Below are 25,336 nucleotides of genomic sequence, written 5' to 3' on the forward strand. Positions count from 1 at the left end.
GTTTTTACCTCTTTGGGGGGGTGTTCCAAGTCTTAATTAGCCCCTCCGTAATTCGAACCCTGGTTATAGGGTTCGAATTACGGAGGGGCTGGTAACAACTTAAGTGTAATAACAGTATACACTTGTTACCAGCGTGACATTAAAACAGGTAGTAGTAATCATAGACATATATACATGTATATATGTCTATGGTAGTAATGGCTACTTTTTATGTCAGAGCCGTACTTCTTAGTGAAAAAGTGTAGTCAGTACTTCAACTTTAACCAGTCTTTATAAACATGAATTCTACTTGAGAGAAGGATGTGTGTTGTTTTGCCATCTCTGAGAATAATTTGTATGCATGGGAATCCAACATAGTCACGTTTTTAATAAGGAGAAGCCTACGACTTTAAGAGAAGCCTATGAATCAGCGATGTAATAACGATACCGGGACAAAACAGACACCGTGTCTCTAGCTGCGCAGCCTCTCGAGCGGGACGTCCCGTTGGCCATGCGTAAACACGGTGGGCCGCGCTAGACTGGTGGACTGGCCAAGATGAGAGAAGAGGATTGCGACAGCGAAATGTTCATATTAGATAGATCAAATATATGAATCGAAATGCTTTAGACGAACATTGTTTCTCGGTGGACATTTCGTAAACTATGGATTTTATGTCTGGTGTCATTCTTCTTCTTTGGTTGGTTGATGAGGTGAGTGCGCAACTGAGTTTTCCAGTGACTTCCAGTGACAAATGTAGCCCGACGACATCGCGAGGGGTGATTATGTGCTGTTGAGGTCTGTCAGCCCCACACAGTCCAGGAATGACAAAGATAAACTCTACATTTAAAAATCGATGTCATAGTATTCTATCGTGAATGTATGTAATCGATATCGTCAACTCCGGTGTTGTACATTCACATGGAATTGTTAATCAGAAGTATGATTTTGAACAAAGAAAATACTAGAAAATGATGCATGCAGGCCACAGCAATGAGAGAGGGGTATATGTAGGACTGTAAATAAGAGGATAACCTCTGATAGCTTTGGATGTGTATCCTACAGTAAAGTGGATGAAAGGCTAAGACAATGCATCTCTTCAAATTTGAGCTCATATTTTAGCAAACATTGCGTAACAGTTGTGGAAAAACAAATGGGTTGAATAGTGTTTTGAAGATGATGAAAATATTGTATTTATATAATGTTCTGTCTATCACTATCACAGCTGCTATCACTATCACAGCTGCATATGCAATTAAAGCAGACACACCCACCCAGATTCACTCAACACACACACACACACACACTTACTCACTCACTCAACACACACCCACACACATTCCCATTTTCACTCACCCCACATCACACGTACACACAGCCTCCTCGTCTACTGACCATTGTTGATTGTTGTCAGAGAGCGCTGTGGAGACAAGCAGCTCTTTGTGGACTTGTTGTCTCTGTGCCCGGCTAGCTCCTTGGCTGACCAGCCGAGGCGGGGCAAAGGTCAGGATGGGGGGGGGGGGGGGGGCTGGGGGGGGTGTTATTGGTCAATTCTCACGGCAAAAGGGGTTGTCATTCGTCATTTATATCAGTTCTTGGACGTCTGGTCCCACATATTTCCTGTTCCTATGTCGGGCATTTGCTGACGTGTGTCACAATCGAGGAAATAAAATCTCGACGTTTGACAGTTTCTCATCCCACGTTTGTCTCTCGTTCACCGCAGTGTTCCGCCAACAAGAAGTACTGCTGGTACTTCGAAGGAGGCTACCCCATCTACTTCATGTGAGTCCAACGACTAAACATCAACAGCAGGGAAAATTCCAGCACTGCAGCATTAGAACCCCAGCAGCAAGGTTGCGTAACTACATCCCCTCTCCCCCGGTATGAGGAACAGACATAAACACACCAGCTGTGATGCTATAGGAGGCCCCGAGTCATGTGTGTCTCGGGGTCCTGGGAGGGCCCCTTTAACAGAAGCCTGCGCTAAAAGAGTCTCGTCTTATTTGGAGACGTGCTGCTGCAGGAGGAGATATTAAATATGTAGGGACTGACGTTGGAGTTGGGGAGCGGAGAGAGTGTTGCAAACAGGACACACACGTTCACACACACACACACATTCTCCCACACACACACACACACACACATTTGCACGCAGACAGAAACACACTTTGGATTCGTCATAGAAGTGCATAACTGTCCATTCAGTCAGGATTGTAGCTTATTTAGGCAGGATTTTGTGTTTGCAGCTTAGTAGAGGATCTGTTTTATCTTAAATCTTTAAGCTTCAGAAAAAATTTAAACCACAGCAGCATCATCCAGACTCCCTCCAGTCTAGTTCAACATGTCTGCCTGTAGATGAAAAACACATTCATGTCACTTGTAAACATGCTTTTCTCTCTTATACACACACAAACACCATCAGACACTCTGAGACCCTGCGGAATCTGACATGACAATGGCAAAGGCTGGCCAAAATACATTCCCCTGAAAAATAAAAATAAGCTCTGTTTTACATATCTCTTTCCTATTATTATCCACCCCTTTTCGTGAACGTGTGTGTGTGTGTGTGTTCATGCGTGTGTGTGAACCAGAGCTGTTTTGGAACAGAAACACTATAGCAGCAATACATCATGAGCTTTGGTGTATACAGGTGCTGTCATTCTGTCTGCAGGGGAGAGGGAGACACACAAACACACACACACACACACACACACACACACACACACACACAGAGAGAGCACACATGAAAGAACTGGGAACTGAACTTGTCTGTTGGCCAGCGGCCAAAGCTTAAGTTGATAAATGAACAAATGATTCAATAAATTCATTAGTGTCTTGAAACAGAAAATTCACTTGATGAAAGGCTTCTTTCAAGCCATGCTAGGGTATGATACAAACAGTATATGAGCAGGGATTCTGTGGGGAATGTGGTCTATTCATCTTTAGTTCCCAGAACATTAGTCATTTGTTAGACAACTGTCCCATCGGAGCTCTCATCACACTCACAGTCGGCCTATAATGGCAGATCTGTGTGAACCCCAATGTGGTGTGTGTCCTGTGTGTGTGTGTCCTCTGCATGTGTGTGTGTCCTGTGCACGGGGAGTCAGGTGGCTGAGCGGTGAGGGAATCGGGCTAGTAATCTGAAGGTTGCCAGTTCGATTCCCGGCCGTGCAAAATGACGTTGTGTCCTTGGAAAAGGCACTTCACCCTACTTGCCTCGGGGGAATGTCCCTGTACTTACTGTAAGTCGCTCTGGATAAGAGCGTCTGCTAAATGACTAAATGTAATGTAAATGTGTGTGTCCTGTGCATGTGTGTGTCCTGTGTGTGCGCAGGAGCAGCGTTTGTTCTAATCGTATGTCTTCCTCGGTGTGTGTGTGTCCTGTGTGTGTGTAGCTGTCGTTCGTATGAGGACTGCTGTGGTACGAGATGTTGTGTCAGAGCTCTCTCCATCCAGAGACTTTGGTACTTCTGGTGAGGAACCTCTACACCATCCATCCATTCATCCAACCATTCATCCAACCATCCATCCAACCCTCCATCCAACCATCCAGCCAACTCTCCATCCATCCAACCCTCCATCCATCCAACCTGTCTGATGAAATTATCGCTGTCCTGTATCTGTTTCTTTATCCCTTCATCTCTGTGCATGCCTACATAAGATCCTCCTCTGTTCAAGGAGGTCTGTTACTGGGTAACTGGGAGTTAGACTGCTGTGTGCGTATGTGTGTGTATGTGTGTGTGCCCTCCTGTTCCAGGCTGGTGTTGATGCTGGGCGTGGTGTTCTGCTGCGGGGCTGGGGTCTTCCTGCGTAGACGGATGTACCCCTCCCCCATCCCCGACGAGCCCAACTCCTTCAACGTCCACTTCACAAGACAGCCAATCACCACCTCAGGTGAGTCACCATGCCCAGGCCTCCAACCAATCAGATCACGGATGCCTAGCAAAGGGATCTATACAGCACTCCATACGGTTGTCACGGCTGACATCGTCTACGTCAGTGTTATGAAACCGAGTTATGAAACAAGGTAATATATAGATGGTGCATGACCTTGTGAAAGCACCCCACCCCCCCCCCCCCTCTCTCTCTGATCATCGGACCATGGTTCTCTCATCCAGGTCTGCAGCGGAACGTTCTGCAGAACTATGGGGATCCAGGGGGAGGCGTCATGCTAAGCCCCGCCTACCCCCTGCAGCCACACCCCTCCCATGCGACGGCATCCTACCCTCCTCCACCTGCCTACTGCAGCCTCCCGCCTCCGCCCTACGAACAGGTGCAGCAGGAGACACAGAAGAAATAACCCCGGGAGAGTCTCAATACTCCTCCCTAGGCTGAGTCTCAATACTCAATACGTTCTTCCTTCCATGAGGTTAATTACTGATCTACGACCAGATCCAGTCAAGATAAGCCCTTAGTCCAAGTGGGTTGAAGGGATGGAGCCTTTTTTGGTTCCTTCAGATAGGGGCAAAATATACATATTAGAGTCACAAAAAAGACATCAGTCAACGAGGATCACTGTAGTTTATTACCTATGCAATTTATGAATGAATTCAGATGTAGTTTACGGTCCCCATCTCCAACTATATTTTCACTTTGTTCTCAACTAACCTACGACAGCTTTGTCTCACCAGCTTGTGTATGATAATAAAGTTTGACTATTTTTCACCAACATGGGTGTACGGTCATGTTTCTATCTGCCACTAGGTGTCAGTATGAAACCTCAATCTGACGGCCCTACATCCAAAGACATAGTTATGCTTTGGCAAAGATTGGCCAGTACCTTTCTTTCTGAGGGAATTGTCATGTTGTGGTTTAGGTACGTACAGTGTTTGAGCAAACTTAGCCTGAACATGTGGGAGTAAGAGTAAGTAAATACACTCAGTAAGAGTGTGTGTTTCTGTGTTAACGGGGCTCTGTAGAACATTGTTGTCTGTATACGCTCCCTGGGAAGCTAGGCTTTGGCCCGGGGCAGAGATGACTAGGCTGCCAAACAGATAGCTACTCCACTCCATTCACAAACACACTCACAGCCCTACAGGAGCTGATGCGCATTACTCTGGACGACATACTTAACCCTTGTGTTATCTTCGGGTCATTCTGACCCATCAGTCATTGTGACCCACCGTCATATTGCGACAACTTTACAGCATACAAAAACAAAGTGAAGCATTTTCTTTTAACCGTTGGGCTGTCTCAGACCCCCCACATTGCAAAGGTTAAAAGAAAATTATTTTTATTTTGGGTAAAATTGGGTAAACACAACAATGGTTCGTTATGAACCTTTGGGTCATGTGACCCGAAGGCAGCACAAGGGCAACGAGTGTCTAGTACAGTGGTTCTTAACCCTGTCCTCAGGGAGCCCCTGTCCTGCATGTTTTAGGTGTTTCTTGGCTCCAACACACCTGATTCAAATGCATGTTTGTTACCAGGCTTCTACAGAGCTAGATAACGACCCATTTATTTGAATTAGGTGTGTTGGAGCAGGGAAACATCTAAAACATGCAGGACAGGGGTTCCCTGAGAACAGGGTTAAGAACCACTGGTCTAGTACCTCCAACAGTCTGGTGAAGAGATGACATGCTGGTAGCTCTGCATTTGATTACAGAACCTCAACCCACCGCTTGCTTTCACAACGATGAGTCCTCTGTATCAACAGGATGCGGGATGAATCGATATCAATATCAATACGACAACATGGTAGGGATTTCCATGCATACATATCAACACAAACAAATGTGTTCTTCCACCTCAAAATGCTTCACCCTGTTTTATAACAACACAGTTAACCCTTGTGTTCTCCTCGGGTCGTTCTGACCCATCAGTCATTGTGACCCACCGTCGTATTGCGACAACTTTACCGCATACAAAAACAAAGTGAAGCATTTTCTTTTAACCGTCGGGCTGTCTCAGACCCCCCACATTGCGAAGGTTAAAAGAAAAGTATTTTTATTTGGTTTTGTATTGGGTAAAATTGGGTAAACACAATGATGGTTCGTTATGAACCTTTGGGTCATGTGACCCGAAGGCAGCACGAGGGTTAAGGGAGGCTTCTGGAACACCAGAGTCAGACTGAGGCCGTCCATGATGTGTTTGTATTCACGTCCCACAACGCTGGACGTCGCCGTGTGTGCTGGAGTCCAGGGGACGTGATACGGACCATGGCCTACCCGTCTCATCCAGGCTCCACAGCATCCTCTCTTTCATGTCCTCCAAGTCTAGACAGCTATTCACTAATCTGTTGTCTACTCTTCTGCAAGCAGAAATTGGGGCACACTAAGCATTGAATCACTCAAAGACCTTATAAACTGAATAAAGGGAGCAACTGAAAGGAAAGGGAAAAAAGCGAGAGACGCGTAGGGGAGATGGAGAGCAAGGAGAGAGAAGAGGAGTTAATGAGCACCAGATATGGACGGAGATGCGGAGAAGGACGGTGGAGAGATCAACGAGCAGTGAGAAAGAGGTGATGAGCAAGGCCACAGAGGGGTGCGAGGGCGCGTGTGCGAGGTGCGTGTGCGAGGAGAGTGACAGAGACGTGCACGGCCTCTCAGCTGTGCCGAGGCTTTATAAAGACAACTGTAAACGAGGCGTTCGTCAAAGGAGTTCTTGTTTTTGTGTGTGTGTGTATGTATTTCTCATGAATGTGCCTTTTAACCTTCGGTCGTGTACCGTTTAGTTTGATAACGAAAGAATGTCATGTCTTACTTCCGTATGCACTAGAGAAATGTTCTTTTCAAATGTAGGTTGCTTTAAAGGCAATGGAAGTAGGTCGGTGAATGCCAAAGTAGCCCGGGGAGGGCAGAGAAAGGAGAAGAGATGTGAGGTGGTACATTCTCAAACTGCCAAGACACTCTGCAGAATGTTCCAGAGACTGTCATTCCTCTCAGGTACAGATAAGACGAGCCAAGATCAAATCACTGTATATTTCACTGGAGAAAAATCTCTTTCCGTAGAACACCTTAATCACATCCACCAGGAGATTCGGAAGAGAGAGAAAACCGTTAAGTGGTTGTGGAAGATGGATAGAGAGGAGGGAGATGGAAAAGGTGACAAATCTTCGATAAAGTAAAACAAGTCTAAAAACTATTTTCAAGTTGTCTTTTCCATTACCAACATAGGGTTCTTAAATTACACTCCGGATATTTGAGTTTCTCGTTTACATCACACTTTTCATGACATGCTAGCAAACTATAGTACTATATGAAGGAATTAACATTGGTACTAGAGTTCCACAGTACAGGCGTCCCTTTATGCACTAAAAGGGGCATTTTTGACAGCCAACAAAAAAAGACCAAAGTAAAGAAATGTGTATACATTTATTCACAAAATTCCTTACTTCACAAGATAATCATCTCTTCTCACTCCCGATATGATACTCTCTTAAACACATTACACAAGTGGATGCACATGTCTTTACGTAGGGAGAATGCACTCTTCCTAATGCTGTCTAGACAAACATCCCAACCCTTTCTGGCATCACCAGATCATTAGGAGCACTCGAATAAACCCTACGTTACCCTTAGCGACCTTAGACCTGTAGATCTTACAGGGGATGGACAGACCTGATGAAGATGGCTGCAGTCCCATCTGGCCAGCCAGGGGGCAGGATGGTTCTGTAGCCATGCTGTTTAGACCTACCCAACCTCTGCAGATCTACAGGAACATTCCAGAAGGAGGAATGGGCCAGGGTTGGGATCGTAGGCCGCTCCCTCCAAAAGTCACCTCGGACAGTGTTACATCATTTTGAAATTAAACATTCTTTAAAAATAACATCAACACATTTTTGAACACTTTTTTTTCAGATATATGACAGTCCAACATAACCTAGAAAGTAGGATTCCTTCCTATGGGGGAATCCCGGACAGTGACTACAGCTGACACACACAGAACAAAAATGTGCATTTCTCTCTCATATCTCGAAGAAACAGAATGTCAGAGTGGAAGAAAACAAAGAAAATAATATTCCTATGTACATTTGAGGTAAATCAAAAGAAACACCACAGATCTGTTGAGGTCCAACTTCACGACACCTCGTCTTGGATAAACATCGCATCGCTCCCACCCAAGGGGTTCTTCCATGCCTTTTCAGAAGAACAACAATCCATGATATGATCAAACGTGACAGCATGTTTGTGTCTGTGGTTCCATTTATAGAACGTTCCAGCAATAGGCACTGTCAGAACAGACCCATAAGGTTCTGAACGCACTGGGCTGGACATGCACTGCATGGCACGTGACCTGGTACACTCGTGACCCGATGAGGGGGAACACTCGACAATGACATCAACGCTACAGCCAACTGAGCTGTGAACCAGTGCAGCCCGGCTAAACCTTCAGGCCCTGTCCTGGAGGTGACATCACAGCTGCTGCTGATGATGATGTTGGCACTAAACACCCTGAGTGACTGCCCACTCTATGGTCTGTGTGCTAACAGCTTCAGACTGCTGCACACGGGGATGAAGATCATTCTTTACACACACACACACACACACACACACACACACACACACACACAAACATCCGGTCAAAGGTTCCCCCCCCCCCCCCCCCCCCCAGACACACTAAAACAGATGTGTCCGTTTTTTTTAAACGATGGAATTGCATGTATAAAAGTATGCAGCACCTTACACTTAGCATAGTAGAGGACATCCAAAGCACAGAACAAACAGGAAGGAACAGAAACAACTTGATATAAAACACCATTTTTGACATTGTAAAGGGGGGGAAATATGCACGGTTGCTAACTCCAGCCAGACTAGCTGGTGTGTCCGAGCTAGTTGGAGTTCTAAGGCTGTATCTCTACCTGGATCCTGCCTTTCCACTCGCCACGCTAACCTGCCCACTACTCTCCCTACAGGTCCGCTAACAACCCCTTTTTCTCAATCCGTGATGGGTGGGGGCGTCACTGGGGCACCTGAATGATCCTAGAGGCAGCAGATAAGATGAGGTGTTGAGATGTGATGACTCGGCTGGATACCGCCCGGCCCAATGCTCTCCAACCCTCTGAAGAAACGGTAACTTCCTGTGGGTGGGTTGGAGACCGCTGGCAAATTTGCATTGTTTCTCCACAGAAGATGCCCCTCTCTCCATCTCTCTCACCCACAAGTAATACTTTATTTGGTTTTAGTAGCAGCAATATCTATCTTCGTCTTGCTCTCAACTCGAACAAACACGACAAACTAAACAATCTCTCGTTTTCCAGTAGCTACTATCATTTCTGAGCACAGCCTGCCGGATACCCTTCTGTTTTGAAACAAAATCTAACACTTAAGAAATGTACTTCAGTCTTAACATGGCACTCTCTCAGGTCAATTTTGGTTGCTTGAAGCAGGATTTTTGTTTTGTAAAATAGAAACCTCGCAAACGTAGATGGAAAGTAGATGAAAAGCCTGGATGTCTTTTTATGGCACTTTTAGACTTACGCAATATCACTGTGCTGACTGTGGGATAGTTGTATCACCATTCCCATGACCATAGTTGTATCCCAATACTATCCATTTCTCTTAGCTTTGTCTGATATGCGGTCTGTACAGAGCGCACGCCACAGAGCCTAGCAGGCATAGCGTTAAATCAACCACAATCACCACGTGACACACAAGGGCACTTATTGCTAAAGAGAAACGTTGCAGTGAGAGAGACACAGAGAGAGAGAGAGAGAGATCGCTAACGTACAGAAAAGCTCATGTTTGGTTAGCTCTCTCTGTCCTAACCTACAAATTAAGACAGTAATAAGTAGAGAGGCCACGAGAGGACAGCGTGTGCATGTCCAGCTATCTAGTTAGCAGCAAAATAATATAACGGTACAAGCAATAACAACATCAGTCTTTCATACATATATGTAGTCAAATCAAAAGGGCTCCATGTACCTTCAGAATTAAGAATATTACGAAAAATTCCCTCAAACAAACAAAAGGCCGTATATATCAAAAGCCCCAAAGCATATAACTATGGATATGTCTTATAAATGCTCCTTCATAATAAAAGCCTAAACATAACGGTTTCATACAACATCCTTCACAAGGAAAGCCTTGAATGGGTATGTACAACCTCCTTCACAATAAAAGCCTCAATAATAATATATTTTCCCCTCAAGACTTTCATTGCCCAGGCAACACCAGAGTGAACCACAAACTCAGGGTTCAGATCATCGGTTCCGTGGCAACAAAGACCTCCACTGCATCCTTCTCCTAGCGAATACATGAGTGTCTCTTTCCTGAGGAGTCAGGGAGATACTAAGGCTATTTCGACCAGTAGAGTATGCAATGTGCACACAGCAAAGGAGTTCAGAACGGCAGATCAATTTGTAGCACCTCGCGCTCTTATCTGAGAGCCCACTGAGGCGTTTGTATTAAATATAGAGGTATACATGTAGGTCTATCAGCTTACTGTAAGGCTGTGTATGTACCTATACATACTCCTAAACAGTATGGTGGTAAGAACACATTCACCATATACATAGAACAACAGAGTATACAGCAGAGGTATACATGTATATCTATCAGCTTAGGTGTGAGAACTAAAGATTACATACATATACGTTTGATCACACATCAATTATATACAAAATACCCATATATACACACTCACATTTATAGAAACGTATATATACATAGCAATAAAGTAAATATTGCGAAGTTTGACTGCATATTTGACAAGGCTGAATGAGGTCATGGTCTGTCTTGTTCTGACAGAAAAACTGAACACGCTATAGATCAGGCATCTGTAAGACTGAGACGATGTTCGTTACAGGATATATATATATATATTTTTTTTTAAATGAATGAAAAAATGCATGAGACTGTTTTTCAGTTTGGATTAAAACCCTGTTTAAAAGATATTGCCGGTCCTAGTGTTGATGCAAATATCACTGTAGAGGTATTCTGAAAAGGCCAGAATTCCTTACCATTGGGAGGTAGGGGTGGGGTCAGATATTGGTGTGGGGGGGGGAGGGGGGTGGAGGTTAAGGAGTTGGGCGTGGACCCATAGGGTTAAAAATTAAAACCAAAAAATCCGGAAGGAATGTCTCCAAGACCCAGCCCCCATATCCCTACCAAGTTGTCCTCTCCAGTCTTAGGGACCAGGCGCTGTGGGTTAAGGCCTGGCTGACCCAGGGTTTGCATGTCTGGGTAGCTGCTTCTCTTAGGTGAGCAGTTATTCTGGAGGAGGAGGAGGGGGGGGGGGGTTCGAAAGCTCCAGGCAGAGACCACCTTCACCAGCCTCTTCTCTGTCCTCAGAGGGAGGAGCGACGGGGAGGAGACAGGAAGTGATGCGTGGTTTACATCTTGATACCCTCCTGCTGGCTGAGCTGAGACAGGGACTTCTTGATGCGCAGCGCGGTGAGGCGGGCGGCTCCGTTAGCATACCAACACTCCCTCATGATCTTGGCCATCACACGCAGAACCTACGGGCACAGGAGGGGGCACGGGTGAGCGGGCACGGCGGCAGAGAGCACACAGAAGGGGGCACAGGAGGGGGCACAGGAGGGGGCACGGGTGAGCGGGCACGGCGGCAGAGAGCACACAGGTGGCCTGAACGGGACTGACAGGAGCGTTGTGATCGTGGGGGGAACCAGCTGGGTGACGCTGAATGCAGGGGCCCAGGTTAAGACTTTCCTGCAGGTGTCTCCCCCTCTATCTACATTTCTTGTCTCTAAACTGCAAATAAAGTAGAAGAATATAAAGCAACAACTAATCTGATCTTGAAAAAAGGAAAAGAAAAGAAAGTTTTGATTGAAGAGCAGATCAAACTTTATGCACCATATCTCAAAGGCTATATGGGTCCAACGTGTGTGTTAGGGGTGTGTGTGTGTGTGTATCAGCGAGCAAACAATGGTCGAATCAACCCAAACAGCAAAAAAAAGAGACTTTCCCCCTCGTTCATCCCTCTCTGTGTCTCTCCTGGACCTGCTCCCTGTGTCTCTCCTGGACCTGCTCCCTGTGTCTCTCCTGGACCTGCTCCCTGTGTCTCTCCTGGACCTGCTCCCTGTGTCTCTCCTGGACCTGCTCCCTGTGTCTCTCCTGGACCTGCTCCCTGTGTCTCTCCTGGACCTGCTCCCTGTGTCTCTCCTGGACCTGCTCCCTGTGTCTCTCCCGGCTATTCATCACTACAGCCTTTTAATTATTCAATCTCCACAGTTGTGTGGAGGGAGCAGAAGAGGCAGCTGCCTGGTGATCTATCTGCAGATCCTCCAGGGCCTGGCGTCTCTGACACACACTAACCTTGGAGGACATGATTGCATTAGGGCGGCTGCAGCACTGTCAATTGTCTGTAATTGAATAGCCTGCTCGCCAGCAATAAAACACACATCAATAAATAAAGAAAAGGGGGGGGGGGAGACGGAAGAGAAGAGAGAGAGGGGAGGGGGGGGAGAGAAGGGTTGGTGGAGATACGGAGAGTAAGGAGGAGAGAGAGATAGAAGAAAGAGACACTGAGGGGAGTAAATTAGTAGAGAAGAGAGACGGAGTGGGAAGAGAGTTGGCAGTTAACGAGAGAGAGAGAGAGAGAGAGAGAGAGAGAGAGAGAGAGAGAGGGAGAGACAGATAGAGAGAGAGAGAGAGAGAGAGGCTCTGACTTCATTGTGTGTGTATCCAAGTGTCTCAAATCTCTCATAACAGCGCACACCAGCACGCATGTATGAATCTTCAAGTGTGTCAGAATACCCTCTCAGAACAGTGTGTGAGTGTGTGTGTGTGTGGGGGGGGTCTGTGTGTGTGGGTGTGGGTGTGTGTGTGTGTGTGTGTGTATCCTCTCACCTCACAGCTCTGCCACCTGTTGGGGATGTTTGCTCTCAGTTTCTGGTCACACACCACCCTCCTCATCTCCTCCACTGAGGGATCTGATTGGACCAGGTCATAGTAGGGTAGCTGGTAGTCCTCATGGATACCTGGCAAGGGGGCGGGACATCAGGTCACTCTTACTGACAGACCAATCAAAACAGGCTGGGTTAGAGGAGCGTTTGTATTTGGGATTCCTATTGGATCCCACAGGAGTGACAGGGGACCTGATGTGACCCTGCACGCAGTGCACACACGCACGCGCACGCACACACACACACACACACACACACAATCTAACTAACTGGGTACTTGGCAGTCGTCCATCCTTTATTTATCCCTATAAAACATGTACATGCATATCCCTCCACCCCTCCTCCTCCCTATCCCTCTCCCCCCACCCACCCCTCCCTCTCCACCCCTCACTCTCCCCCTCCACCCCACCTCCTATCGAGCAGCGGCGTGCTATCTCCCAGAAGACCAGACCCATGGCGTAGATGTCGGCCCTCTTGAAAGACTCAAAATGCTTCATGTTGATGGAGTCGTCCAGCACCTCTGGAGCCATGTACCTGGAGAAGAAACACACACATGCACACATTAGCTCCACTCGGCTCAGGGGAGGTGGTGGTGGTTGGGGGGGGGGGGGGGGGGGGCGGAGGGCAGAGAATGTCACAGTGGACCTGGGGGGACACGGGTGTGATGAGGGGGGGGGGGGGTGGCATCCATGTCACAAAGAAAACCTGACTGGGGAAGAGTGCAAGAGAGTGTGTGTGTGTGAGAGTGTGTGTGGAGTGGGAGGGCGGCTCTAACACTACTACTGCCCCCCCTCCTCTACATAACACATAGGCACTCTCTCAAATCAACATCAATACTCGCCCCCCCACACAGTTTCTCTCAGGCCCTCCCTGCACCCAACACACATCTGCAGCCTGTGTTCAGAAGAGTTTAGTACTTTTATTACTAGTATTATTGTTTTTATTGATTTTATGTTAAGCACGTTGAGCTGCAATTTTTGTATGAAATGTGCTATATCAATAAAGTGTTCTCTACAGCATTTGTCTGGAGCAAATCATTTCACAAGTGCATATGTTTGTGTGTGTGTGTGTGTGTGTACGTGTGTGAGCGTATCCCGTGGTTACCTCTTGGTTCCTACTCTGTGATTGGGTGCGATGTCGATGGTGTCGGTGGCCGAGTCGTGGCGGACAGCCAGTCCCAGGTCAGCGATGCAGCAGGTCCCGTTCTTCTTCACCAGGATGTTCTTGGACTTCAGGTCTCTGTGGGCGATCGCTGGCTTACCTGGGGGGGGGGGGGGGGGGGGGGGGGTGGTACAGGAAGGTGAGTCCATGTGTGTTCCTGGTATACAGGATTGCTTTTATTTCAAACGGCGTAGTCGTGTGATTTCAGCCGACAGCAAGGCGCGTGTGTGTGGGTACGTCTGAGCCACCTTGGGTGCCGACGATCTCCATGTGCAGGTGGGCCAGGCCGCTGGCGGTGGACAGGGACAGCTTGATCATGCCCTCCACCGTCACCGTGTAGCGGTTCAGGTAGTCAAACAGGGAGCCGTGCTCATGGTAGTCCGACACCAGCCACAGCTGGGTCCACGTGCCGTTATCTGGAGGGGGGGGGGGGGGGAGGAGACAGGAGAGATCATTATCAGAACGGTTGGGGTCAAAGGTCAGTACATTGGCCGGCCGGAAATCGAACCGGCAACTTTCTGATTAATAGACCGATTCCCTAACCGCTCAGCCATCTGACTCCTCAGTAGGTGAGGAGGCGGGGAGAGCGGTCACCAGGGAGACACCTGGACACACACGGGCTCGTCTCACCTTTGTTGTCGGCGGCGATGAAGCCCAGGATGTTCTCGTGGCGCAGCATGACGGTCTGGTAGATCTCGGCCTCGCGGAACCAGGAGCGCTCCTCCCGCGATGAGAAGATCTTCACCGCCACCTCCTCGCCCCTCCAGCGGCCCCGCCACACCTCGCCGAAGCGGCCCTTCCCGATGCTCTCCTGCAGGATGATGGTCCTGGCGATGGTCCTCTGCACCAGCAGGGGCAGGCCTGCGGGGGGAGACAGAAAGCACAGAGGCTGATCCTACACTCCAGGATTTCGCAGGATTTGCTGCAATCCTAGAGAAAATCTTTATTATGATGATGATGGTTCCAGCCCGCCTGGTCGTCCCCTGTGTGGAAATAGGGACTAGATGGCTGAACAGGGACTGGCTGAACAGGGACTAGATGGCTTAGTGGTTAGGGAGTCGGGCTATTAATCAGAAGGTTTTTGGTTCGATTCTGGCTGTGCAAAATGACGTTGTGTCCTTGGGCAAGGCACTTCACCCTACTTGCCTCGGGGGAATGTCCCTGTACTTACTGCAAGTCGCTCTGGATAAGAACGTCTGCTAAATGACTAAATAAAAATGTAGATGTGACGCGCTGGTTGACGGAGAACATGCGTTTTGCTGGCTCATACACCCGGTGAACTGCGGACTGAGGACAGGTCTTATAGGACAGCGCAGCCCCAGACAAGAGAGAAAAGATTCTTTCCAGACAAGATATTGACCAGAAACACCCAAGGACACCTGCTAATACTTATTCTTTAATACGTTTAATAATTATTTTTTAAGACGGGTTTTCTTTGCCTTTACCACACACACACACACACACTCCACAAACACACACACTCACTTTCCACACACACACACACACACACACAAACTCTCCACACGATGCGGCCCTCTCCTAGCGAGCCCACCTGAGCCTGAGCCGGAGGTGGTCATGTCGTAGATGAGGTCTTTGAGGGTGGAGCCGTCGGCCAGGAAGGGGTGGTCCAGGGCGGGGTCCTCCTGGCTGGGCACGCGGTGGTGCAGCACGGCCCGGCTGTGGCACACGTACACCACCAGCAGCAGCACCAGGCACAGCACGCACACCGGGCCCGCGATCACCGCCGCCAGCGTCACCGGGCTTAGGGGCGGGGTCTGCTCTGTCGGCACTGGGGGGGAGGGGAGGAGATGAGAGAAAAGGGAGGGAGGGAGAGGGGAGAAGGAGAGTTATAGCTGGCCAACACTTACAATACAAACAGAGTAGACACCGATATTGTGTATCACATTTCCAAAAGCACGCATGGTATTTTGTGTGTACTCACATTTCAACACACAAGCATCCTTGCAAAACACAAACACACAGACCAGCAGATAAGAGATAAGATGGGCAAATAATACTGTGTGTTGAGACCTCGTCTAAACCTGTTCGACATTCCAAACTATTTCTCAACCGTGTCTGGTCCAGAGATAGCCCAGCCAGCCCTCAGACAACACAAGTTTGCTGTGTTGGTCACCTGTGTGTGTGTGTGTGTGTACATGCTACCATCTCAACTGCCATATCAAGCAGAGTGTAGAGGGATTACATATATCCTGAAATGTCTCTAGCAAGAGCGAAAGACCATGGCCATCTCCCCCAAGAAAACAACACAAACGATTCCTTCCAAACGTAATGTCATTTTTCCACACAGCTCCTGAACGTGACCTCACTTGGGTAGTCGTCGGGGTCGGGGTCGCGGTTACACATGTCCGTGTCGCAGCACACGGGGATGACCTCGCGGTTGTCCCTCTTGGAGTGGGCGCACACGAAGGGCCGGCCCTTGGGGAACAGCTCGGCCTCCGGGATGCACATGGCATTCTGGGACACCACGCGGCCCTCCAGGTGCACCAGGGAGGTGAAGCACAGGCCGTCCGTGTGACACGTGCTGTTGGAGCACCACTGGCAGTGACACTGCAGACCTGCGGACACGGAGAGACGGAGAGAGAGGTACGTGGGGGGGGGGGGGGGAGAGATGTACGTGGGGGGGGGGGGGGGGGAGAGAGGTACATGGGGGAGAGAGAGAGGTACGTGGGGGGGAGGTACGTGGGGGGGAGAGATGGGGAGAGAGAGAGAGAGATGGGGAGAGAGAGATGGGGAGAGAGAGAATTAGGAATCACACACGCGTCTTACAACCATCTCAGACCTTGAGGTGAGTTGTTCACACGACAGGTACATCACACCGTGTGCCGACACGTCCTCGCGACACATCTTCAATGTGCTACAGATGCTCAGGAGGTGATGACGAACAGAATTTCTCCCTGTGCATGGCTGGGGCTGCTTAGCCTAGCCTAGCCTAGTCTAACCTGGCTGAAGAGAAGCTCTGGCTAGCCCACAATGTGAACCCTGGAGCCTGAACCCTGGAGCCTGAACCCTGGAGCCTGAACCCTGGAGCCTGAACCCTGGAGCCTGAACCCTGGAGCCTGAACCCTGGAGCCTGAACCCTGGAGCCTGAACCCTGGAACCTGAACCCTGGAGCCTGAACCCTGGAGCCTGAACCCTGGAGCCTGAACCCTGGAGCCTGAACCCTGGAACCTGAACCCTGGAGCCTGAACCCTGGAGCCTGAACCCTGGAGCCTGAACCCTGGAGCCTGAACCCTGGAGCCTGAACCCTGGAGCCTGAACCCTGGAGCCTGAACCCTGGAGCCTGAACCCTGGAACCTGAACCCTGGAGCCTGAACCCTGGAGCCTGAACCCTGGAGCCTGAACCCTGGAGCCTGAACCCTGGAGCCTGAACCCTGGAGCCTGAACCCTGGAGCCTGAACCCTGGAGCCTGAACCCTGGAGCCTGAACCCTGGAGCCTGAACCCTGGAGCCTGAACCCTGGAGCCTGAACCCTGGAGCCTGAACCCTGGAACCTGAACCCTGGAGCCTGAACCCTGGAGCCTGAACCCTGGAGCCTGAACCCTGGAGCCTGAACCCTGGAGCCTGAACCCTGGAGCCTGTGTGGATGCTGCAGGGATGTTGTTCCACTGCAAAGACCAGGTCTTCTGGTCAGTCCTTGACCCCTGCTGGATCAGGTTAAAGCGGCCTGGAGTGTGTGTGTGTGTCACCAGCTCTAACCCAAGCCTGCTGTGTGTGTGTGTGTGTGTCACCAGCTCTAACCCAAGCCTGCTGTGTGTGTGTGTGTGTCACCAGCTCTAACCCAAGCCTGCTGTGTGTGTGTGTGTGTGTGTGTGTGTGTGTGTGTCACCAGCTCTAACCCAAGCATGCTGTGTGTGTGTGTGACCAGCTGTAACCCAAGCCAGATGTGGTGTTGTACACTGTGTGACTCAGCAGCCTGCTCCCCCACGCCCCTAAACGCCCCCTAACCTCAAACAGCCCCCATCAGAGTGTGTGCGCTGGGCTGGTCTAGACGGGCCTCTGGGCTGAAACCAGAGCAGGGCTGAGGGGCCGTTAAAGAGGGGGGGGGGGACCTCTACATTCCTTTAACACACACAGAGAGAGAGAAATAGAGATAGACTTATGGGAATAGGGATGGACAGAGAAAGACAGAGACAGAGACAGAGAGAGACAGAGAGAGAGACAGAGAGAATAGGGATGGACAGAGAAAGACAGAGACAGAGACAGAGAGAGAGACAGAGACAGAGACAGAGACAGAGACAGAGACAGAGAGAGAGAGAGAGAGAGAGAGAGAGAGAGAGAGAGAGAGAGAGAGAGAGAGAGAGAGAGAGAGAGAGAGAGAGAGAGAGAGAGAGAGAGAGACATCACTGAACCATTATGTAGCCGAGTCTTCACTCCTAACCAAACCAAGGACACCACCTTACTTACTTACCTTACTTATGATGACAAGGAGGAATCATACTGAGAGAGTCTGGGACAGTCGTGTAATGTCTAGGCTAACACCGTGAACAGACTATAGCACATTCCTGAACTCGGTATGAGCTGAAAAATACTTTTTTTGAGAGAGAGAGAAATAAAAGAGAGATGGGCCTACTCGCTCAGGGCTGCTGTAATATTCAGAGAGCTGACAGAGCAGAGCTGACAGGACTGGATAGCTGAGAGGCAAGCAGGGAGAAACCCTAAGCTGCCACTGAACACTGATCCACCCTGAGGTGATCACGTACCACCAGGAAACCAGTTCTCCAGGAAGAAGGAAGCAATGAAGGAACTGAGGAAGAAAGGATGGGACAAATAATATAGGGAGGGAGCAAGGAAGTGAGGAAGTAATGAAGGGGAGAACGAGGAAAGGAAGGAAGGTCATGAAGGTCAGGGGTCATGTGGAGTCAGGTGGCTGAGCGGTTAGGGAATCTGGCTAGTAATCTGAAGGTTGCCAGTTCGATTCCTGGCCGTGCCAAATGACGTTGTGTCCTTGGGCAAGGCACTTCACCCTACTTGCCTCTGGGGGGGGAATGTCCCTGTACTTACTGTAAGTCGCTCTGGATACTATATCAAATCTGTGAAAATCCTAGAACGAGAGGAGGGACTATTAGAACTATGACTGGATTATGAAGGCTGGCAGCTACTTAGACTAGCCCTATAATGAAGTCTGAGCCTCTCTCTCTCTCTCTCTCTCTCTCTCTGTCTCTCTGTCTCTCTGTCTCTCTGTCTCTCTGTCTCTCTGTCTCTCTGTCTCTCTCTACTAAGCCTGTCCTCTCAATGTCCATCCATCAACTCACACCATCTGGCATAATCTTCCTCCCTCGACCCTCTCTCCCCTCTCCGTCGCAGGGAACCAGAGATGGACTTTCCCAAGCCCAGTCACATCCAGCATCAATTCCTCCCTCCCCCAACTCTCCTCCCCCACCTCTCTCCCCCGCCCCTCCTCCCCCACCTCTCTCCCCCGCCCCTCCTCCTCCTGGCAGCTTCTCTGGACTCTGCAGCCATTCTCCAGCTCTGCTTTGTCCCAGCTCCCACGCCGACTGGAGATTTGACAACATAATCGAGCAGCTAGCCAGCATTGCTCCTCATTCAGCCAAGGGCTGAAGTTACAGGAGCAGAGCGTGCTTTGTTCCCAGTAAACAAAGTTGTGTTCACTTTCAATGGAGAACTCTACATCACATGTCACGACCCTAAAGAAGAAGAACCAGGCTGCGCCGGAGAGAGGCAGAGGGCAGCCGAGGTCAACACAAGACGATGCGACTGACCGTCAGCCTCCTGAATGGCAGTCGCAATGATCTAATGGGAAGGCCAGAAAGGTTTCCATTATGTGCTGGACACAATGAAACTTAGCGGTGGTTATCTAGCCTTGGCAATCATTTTTGCTTACATAATGTGGAAGAGGATGGATGACACTTCCACTGATGTGATCCCCTCCTGCGCTCCTCTCCACCACAGCCCTCTCACTAAACACTCTCTCTGGGGGAGGCCAGACCGGGGGAACAAGGATGTTAGTGTTGAGACGGCGAGAACATTTGTCATATTTCTCAAATCCAGAGGAGAGAAGGCAGGGGACAGGAGGCAGGGCAGAGGAGGCAGGGCAGAGAAGGCAGGGCAGAGGAGGCAGGGCAGAAAAGGCAGGGCAGAGGAGGCAGGGGAGAGGAGGCAGGGCAGAGAAGGCAGGGCAGAGGAGGCAGGGCAGAGGAGGCAGGGCAGAGGAGGCAGGGGAGAGGAGGCAGGGCAGAGAAGGCAGGGCAGAGGAGGCAGGGGAGAGGAGGCAGGGCAGAGAAGGCAGGGCAGAGGAGGCAGGGGAGAGGAGGCAGGGCAGAGAAGGCAGGGCAGAGGAGGCAGGGGAGAGGCTTGGGAGCTGGCAAGTTTGAGAGCACCTGGCTGTTTTCTAATGCTTTCTTTCACCTCTCCTCCGAATCGCTCCATCTCTCCACCCCCTCCCCCAGTCTTTCTCTCTCTATCCCCATCTCTCCCTTCCTCCCCATCCACCCAATCTCCCTGTCTTTTCCCCTCATCTCCCCCTCTCCTCTCTCTCCTCCCCCTCTTAGCACGGCCGTGTCACAGGGTCCCTGGAGAGCCCGCCCATGGCACACACAGATCCCCACCACCCCTGACCTGGGACACAGAGCTGACGGACCATGCTGATGAGGTTTCTCTCACACACACACACACACACACACACACACACACACACACACACACACACACACACACACACACACACACACAAAGAGCATGAAGTCCATCTCCCATCCATTGTTGTATTCCTCACATTAAATCAGAGCTGTGCTGCTCCCTTCCCCCACCCACGTTTCAATGCACTTCCAGCTCTATGCAGAGTGTGTGTGTGTGTGATCACTATACATTGTCACTGCCATAGGTCATAACCTGGCACTGCTGCTCTACAGCACTGACTGCAGCAGCTTCTTTGTCCTTGACCGGTATTGGGCTTTGTGTGTGTGTGTGTGTGCGTGTGTGTGTTTGTTTGTGTGTGCGAATGTGTGTGTGTCACGGGAGACCTGGCCCAAGCAGATGTCCAGCATGTTGACCTCTTGTGTCCTGACTGTTAGTCCCTCTCTACTCATGTCCTTGGAGCCTACAGCCAAACAACCATCACACAATGACGGACACACAGACACACTTCATGAAACGAAAACAGTGAAGCGTACAGAGAAAGACAGCTAGCACAGGAAGCAGTATATAGTGGAACGTGCTGAAGGATTCACAGAAGTGTTGGCTTAATTGGTTTCCAAACTGTTCTCAGTGAGAATGGCAGAGAGCATTCAAACAACTGAAAACTAATTATCTTTCTCAGGGAACTTGTCGCTGTCTATCCTCTCGCTTACTCACTCTCTCTCTCTCTTCCCCCCCCATTTGCTTTGTTCCTTTTTTCTCTTTCACTGACAGACACGCCAAGAAGAAAAAAGCCAGACACAATTTCTTGTCAAACAGACACAGAGAGAGAGAGAGAGAGAGATCACTGAACCATTATGTAGCCGAGTCTTCACTCCTAACCAAACCAAGGACACCACCTTACTTATGATGACAAGGAGGAATCATACTGAGAGAGTCTGGGACAGTCGTGTAATGTCTAGGCTAACACCGTGAACAGACTATAGCACATTCCTGAACTCGGTATGAGCTGAAAAATACTTTTTCAATTAAAGTTACTCGAAGGCAAACAAATTCCAGCTAGTTCGAGCCTGTGGCCCACTTCAAAAGTAGGGGCTTAAGGATAGTTGACAACAAAGCTAAACCGCAAAAGCGAGTTCTCCCGAGCTGGGCACACACACGATCCTTCTCCTCCCTCCAGTCATGAATTCCAGGAGGAGGTAACACTGGCTAGTCTTTCACTTCCTCTCCAAACCGCTGTCTGAGTGCTTAGTCTGGGACTGGAACATGCTCTGCTACTTGCTCACACTCACCCTGTCACGTACGTCCACCTAGCCTCTTCGCTAGCACACTACAGTACGCAACGGCTCTGCCTTTCCACCCAACTGCTCCTATTATACAAGCGCTCACTTGAAGGATTGTCAGAAAAAGACTTCACAGTGATGGGCTCCTGAGAGGACAAGAACCCTAACTTATGGAAAGAAAAAAAAAAGAACAAACTTGGGTAACATGGCCTTACGTTAAGAGATGTAATCATACACAAGACACATTCTAGAAGATGCGAGGGATCTAGCTCTTCTCTGACATATCGTTTCTCCAGGAAAGGGAGGAAGGAAGGAGGTAGGGAAGGAAGGTGGGATTGGTCTGAGAAGTCAAGCAGGTTTCAGGTTTCTCCTCATGTGGTTTGGTGTTTGTTTGTTTTCTGTTTCGTATGAGAAATATCTCCTCTCAGAACCAACTAGGAAAAGTGAAGCTCAGTCGATTCTGCCCACTTATACTCTGGTATCAAGCAGGGAGATGGTGGGTGGTACTGTTGAACAGTAGCAGACTGGATTTCAATTACATTTGTCAGATTAACTGCTTAAAGTTGTTTGGTCAGCAGGCTGCCAGGTTACGCACAAGCACTCATGAATAAGATATAAGTAATAAACACCATTAAATATTCAGCTGTCCTAGACTGTGTCTACATACCCAGGTGAGCATTGCCAACCTGTTAAGAATCACAGCATTAACTATTGAGGAAAAACAACTGAGAAAACATGTCCAAGCTGAAGGCCTGAATCCCTTTAATGACAGCTTTTGTATACGATACATTGTAAGTTCATTGTAAATCAAACTGACATAAACACTTGCTCTCTTAACCACACACAAATGCCGCGTCTGCACAAACATAGTCTCTCTCGCTTTCACACACCAAATCCGCCTGTCTTTGTCTCTAAAACAGCTCCATTCTGTCAGTAAGACAGGTTTCTCCTCGGCAGTTTGGATAGAAAGCCACTAAACGGCTGTCCCACGGCACGAGGAGAATCACATGTCTCTAACAGGCTCGTGGAGGTAGTCCATAACTCATTCGTCTGTAATACGGTAGCTTTTTTAGGAAAGCGCTACAGCGATTTCTCGTTGTTACTTCATGAGAGAATCACTCGCGTTTCAGCAACAACGCTCCAAACCAATCGCTTGTCCGGGACGGGAAGAAACGACTGGAAATGAAACGATGATCTGGATCAGAAAATTCCATCTCTCGTGGTGCTTTTTCCCTCTACCTCTAGTACACAATTACTACGTCATTATAATACAATTTCCTTTATGGTCCCATGGGGTTTGTGGGGGAGAATTCACACGAGATGAGGGTGGAGATGAGCCGTTCTCAGCTGGGCCTATCAGCGCGTGGACTGATGGGGCACATCACCGCACACGCGCCCAGATGGGCTGCCTGCTCGCTTTGTGTGAAGAAGCGTGCACGATGATGAATGGGATTGTTTGACAGCATCGTGAATCGATTTAATTTAAAACACTGTGGTTAATATCACGATGGCACTATGTCCTAATCAACAACATATCTATTTAATTTGTATGATCCAACAAATCGGTAAATGCTGCGACGTGGTGTTGCTTAGCCACCTTAAATATCTCGTATCAAGTGTGACCCGCAGATGTGATAAATGCAACACCTTGAAATGAATATCTGAATCTACAGATGCAGCACATTTCTAGTTTCAATCAAGTCTTTATTACCCATACTTACACGTTCGACGGTGAGCGCAATGTGTGCAACAATGTAACCTAACAATCTCAATATGTAGCTGAGATATTGCCTATATTCAATTGCCTCATTTGATGCGCGACTGCAGTTAACATCAGAACACCGAATTGAATGTTATATTAAAGATACGTTAGCAGTCTGTCTATACGCGTGTTCTGATTACATTTATTTTTACTACAGCAGAGACACGTTAAGCTAAAACAAAAAGGCGGCCCATTAATAACATAAGAAATACCAGAGCATTGTAGTAACTTTTACCACGGCAACAACAAGACATTGTTTTGTGGGTATCTGAACATGAGCGGTTTCGTCCCACAGAAAGGAGACTAAAAGCTCCCCAAAGCCTGGGCCTAGTAACGTGCTGGAATTGTGACTTTTTTGTCTAAGTCTCCCATTCTCTTAAAAGCAATAGTCAGGCTGTTCGCTGGACAATAAACATTCTTGACAACTCCCCAGTTCCCCCTGACCCGCGCCATCTTTGGAAACAGTATTCTTGAAAACAAGATGCAAGAGTGTGAACATAAAACTTCCAGATAGCAAGTCTTGTTTGAACAAAAACGTTAAAAGGCAGTGCCTCGGTTACTTACCAGCAGATATGTGGATATACGGTCCAATCAACAGGACTAAACATATTAGATTACAGCGCATTGTAACTATTGTCGCTCGGAATTTACTCAACTCAACAGTGGTCAGTCCGTATTTTCTCACACTCCACTTTCGCAGTTCTTGCTCCGAGGAAAAAAAAACGTCTGATTGGCTAACAACGCGAATACACCCCGCCCATGTTGAACATGCCTACGCCCATCCCCCCTTTCCTTTCCCCCATCCATTCTCTCCTCCAGAAGATGCAACTTTTAATGGGTGTGTGTACTTTACTGGCCAATGTGCAACTGTCCAAACAGGCACAACACAAAGGACACGTAGCTTTATCATGTCTGTATAATTTATCATTGCTGTATTCATAAGCAAGCTATGACTATTAATAGAAGTCTCGTACTCCCATGTATTTGCAGAGCTGCTTTGAACATTAATCTGAAAATATCACCGCTACTCGTTTATGTATAGCAAATTACATGCGACTGAGGTAGCTCTCTCAGTGACGTATCAAATACCATACAGTCTCGTTACCAAAAGCGCGTCCTCTTGGTTGAATGGTAAATGCTCGAGCATGAGGACCTGGAGGATCCCTGGGAGACGCCAGGAGGTGTCTCCCAGTCACCAGCTCCTCAGTCCCCGCTGGTGGTGACAGTTAGTCAGTGTTTGGGACAGGTGTGTGAGGGTGGCACGGTGACAGAAGGGAGTGTTGAAGTGGAGGGATACACCTACGTGTAAACACACACACGTTTAGAGACTCAAAAATACAGACAAGCGTGCATGTGCGCACACACATTATGTGCCTGTAATGACATGGACTGGGGAGAGGGCAGATGGTACTAAACACAGGATTCTGGAATGACCTGGAGAGACAGCAGGTGTCGATCCCATTTACACCCCGAGAGAGGGCCTTAATTATGTACAACACACACACATACACACCACTCCCTAATGATAATTCAGCATCGAACTGGCAGGAACCATTAGGCCTACAGGTTAAAAGTATCTGCTAGCGATAAGAGTAGAACCTGGAACACAACATATCGGTTGATCGCGCATCACTTCTTTGTGAAGTTCTGCCACCCAGTGTTCGTTTTTTGTCATTACAATTATAGAGAGCTCGCGGCAGATTTGTTACACTCATTTAGTCACTTTCATGTTTT

At 48.7% G+C, this 25,336-nt stretch overlaps 2 protein-coding genes across 3 annotated transcripts; one reads left to right on the plus strand and one right to left on the minus strand.

Moving 5' to 3' along the window:
• Positions 1-435: 435 nt before the first annotated feature.
• Positions 436-4,646, plus strand: LOC134036020 (WW domain binding protein VOPP1-like). Of its 2 annotated transcripts, XM_062480710.1 has the most exons (5): positions 438-690; positions 1,701-1,759; positions 3,373-3,450; positions 3,735-3,871; positions 4,096-4,646. In XM_062480710.1, the coding sequence occupies exons 1-5, from the start codon at positions 643-645 to the stop codon at positions 4,275-4,277; spliced, it is 504 nt and encodes a 167-aa protein (XP_062336694.1). In that variant the 5' UTR covers positions 438-642; the 3' UTR covers positions 4,278-4,646. The 2 variants fall into 2 exon arrangements, with proteins under 2 accessions (XP_062336695.1, XP_062336694.1); XM_062480711.1 differs by lacking the exon at positions 3,373-3,450 and having other exon boundaries at positions 436-690.
• A 3,877-nt stretch (positions 4,647-8,523) lies between these two features.
• LOC134036019 (TGF-beta receptor type-1-like) lies at positions 8,524-24,298 on the minus strand. Its single transcript, XM_062480709.1, has 9 exons — positions 24,167-24,298; positions 16,271-16,519; positions 15,496-15,732; positions 14,574-14,804; positions 14,192-14,359; positions 13,887-14,043; positions 13,192-13,316; positions 12,727-12,857; positions 8,524-11,375 (listed from the first exon to the last, which is right to left on the minus strand). Exons 1-9 carry the CDS (start codon positions 24,225-24,227, stop codon positions 11,250-11,252), a joined length of 1,485 nt encoding a protein of 494 aa, XP_062336693.1. The 5' UTR covers positions 24,228-24,298; the 3' UTR covers positions 8,524-11,249.
• Positions 24,299-25,336: the final 1,038 nt, after the last annotated feature.

Source organism: Osmerus eperlanus, chromosome 16 (genome assembly GCF_963692335.1).
Source record: "Osmerus eperlanus chromosome 16, fOsmEpe2.1, whole genome shotgun sequence".
Taxonomy (NCBI): domain Eukaryota; kingdom Metazoa; phylum Chordata; class Actinopteri; order Osmeriformes; family Osmeridae; genus Osmerus; species Osmerus eperlanus.

Coding starts and splice junctions, on each gene's coding strand:
- LOC134036020 (XM_062480710.1), top strand. CDS start 643: ATGGATTTTATGTCTGGTGTCATTCTTCTTCTTTGGTTGGTTGATGAG. Junction 691..1,700: donor TTCTTTGGTTGGTTGATGAG/GTGAGTGCGCAA, acceptor CGTTCACCGCAG/TGTTCCGCCAACAAGAAGTA. Junction 3,872..4,095: donor ACAGCCAATCACCACCTCAG/GTGAGTCACCAT, acceptor TCTCTCATCCAG/GTCTGCAGCGGAACGTTCTG.
- LOC134036019 (XM_062480709.1), bottom strand. CDS start 24,227: ATGCGCTGTAATCTAATATGTTTAGTCCTGTTGATTGGACCGTATATC. Junction 14,805..15,495: donor CACCTCCGGCTCAGGCTCAG/GTGGGCTCGCTA, acceptor CTCCCCCCGCAG/GCCTGCCCCTGCTGGTGCAG. Junction 14,044..14,191: donor GGAGATCGTCGGCACCCAAG/GTGGCTCAGACG, acceptor CCCCCCCCCCAG/GTAAGCCAGCGATCGCCCAC.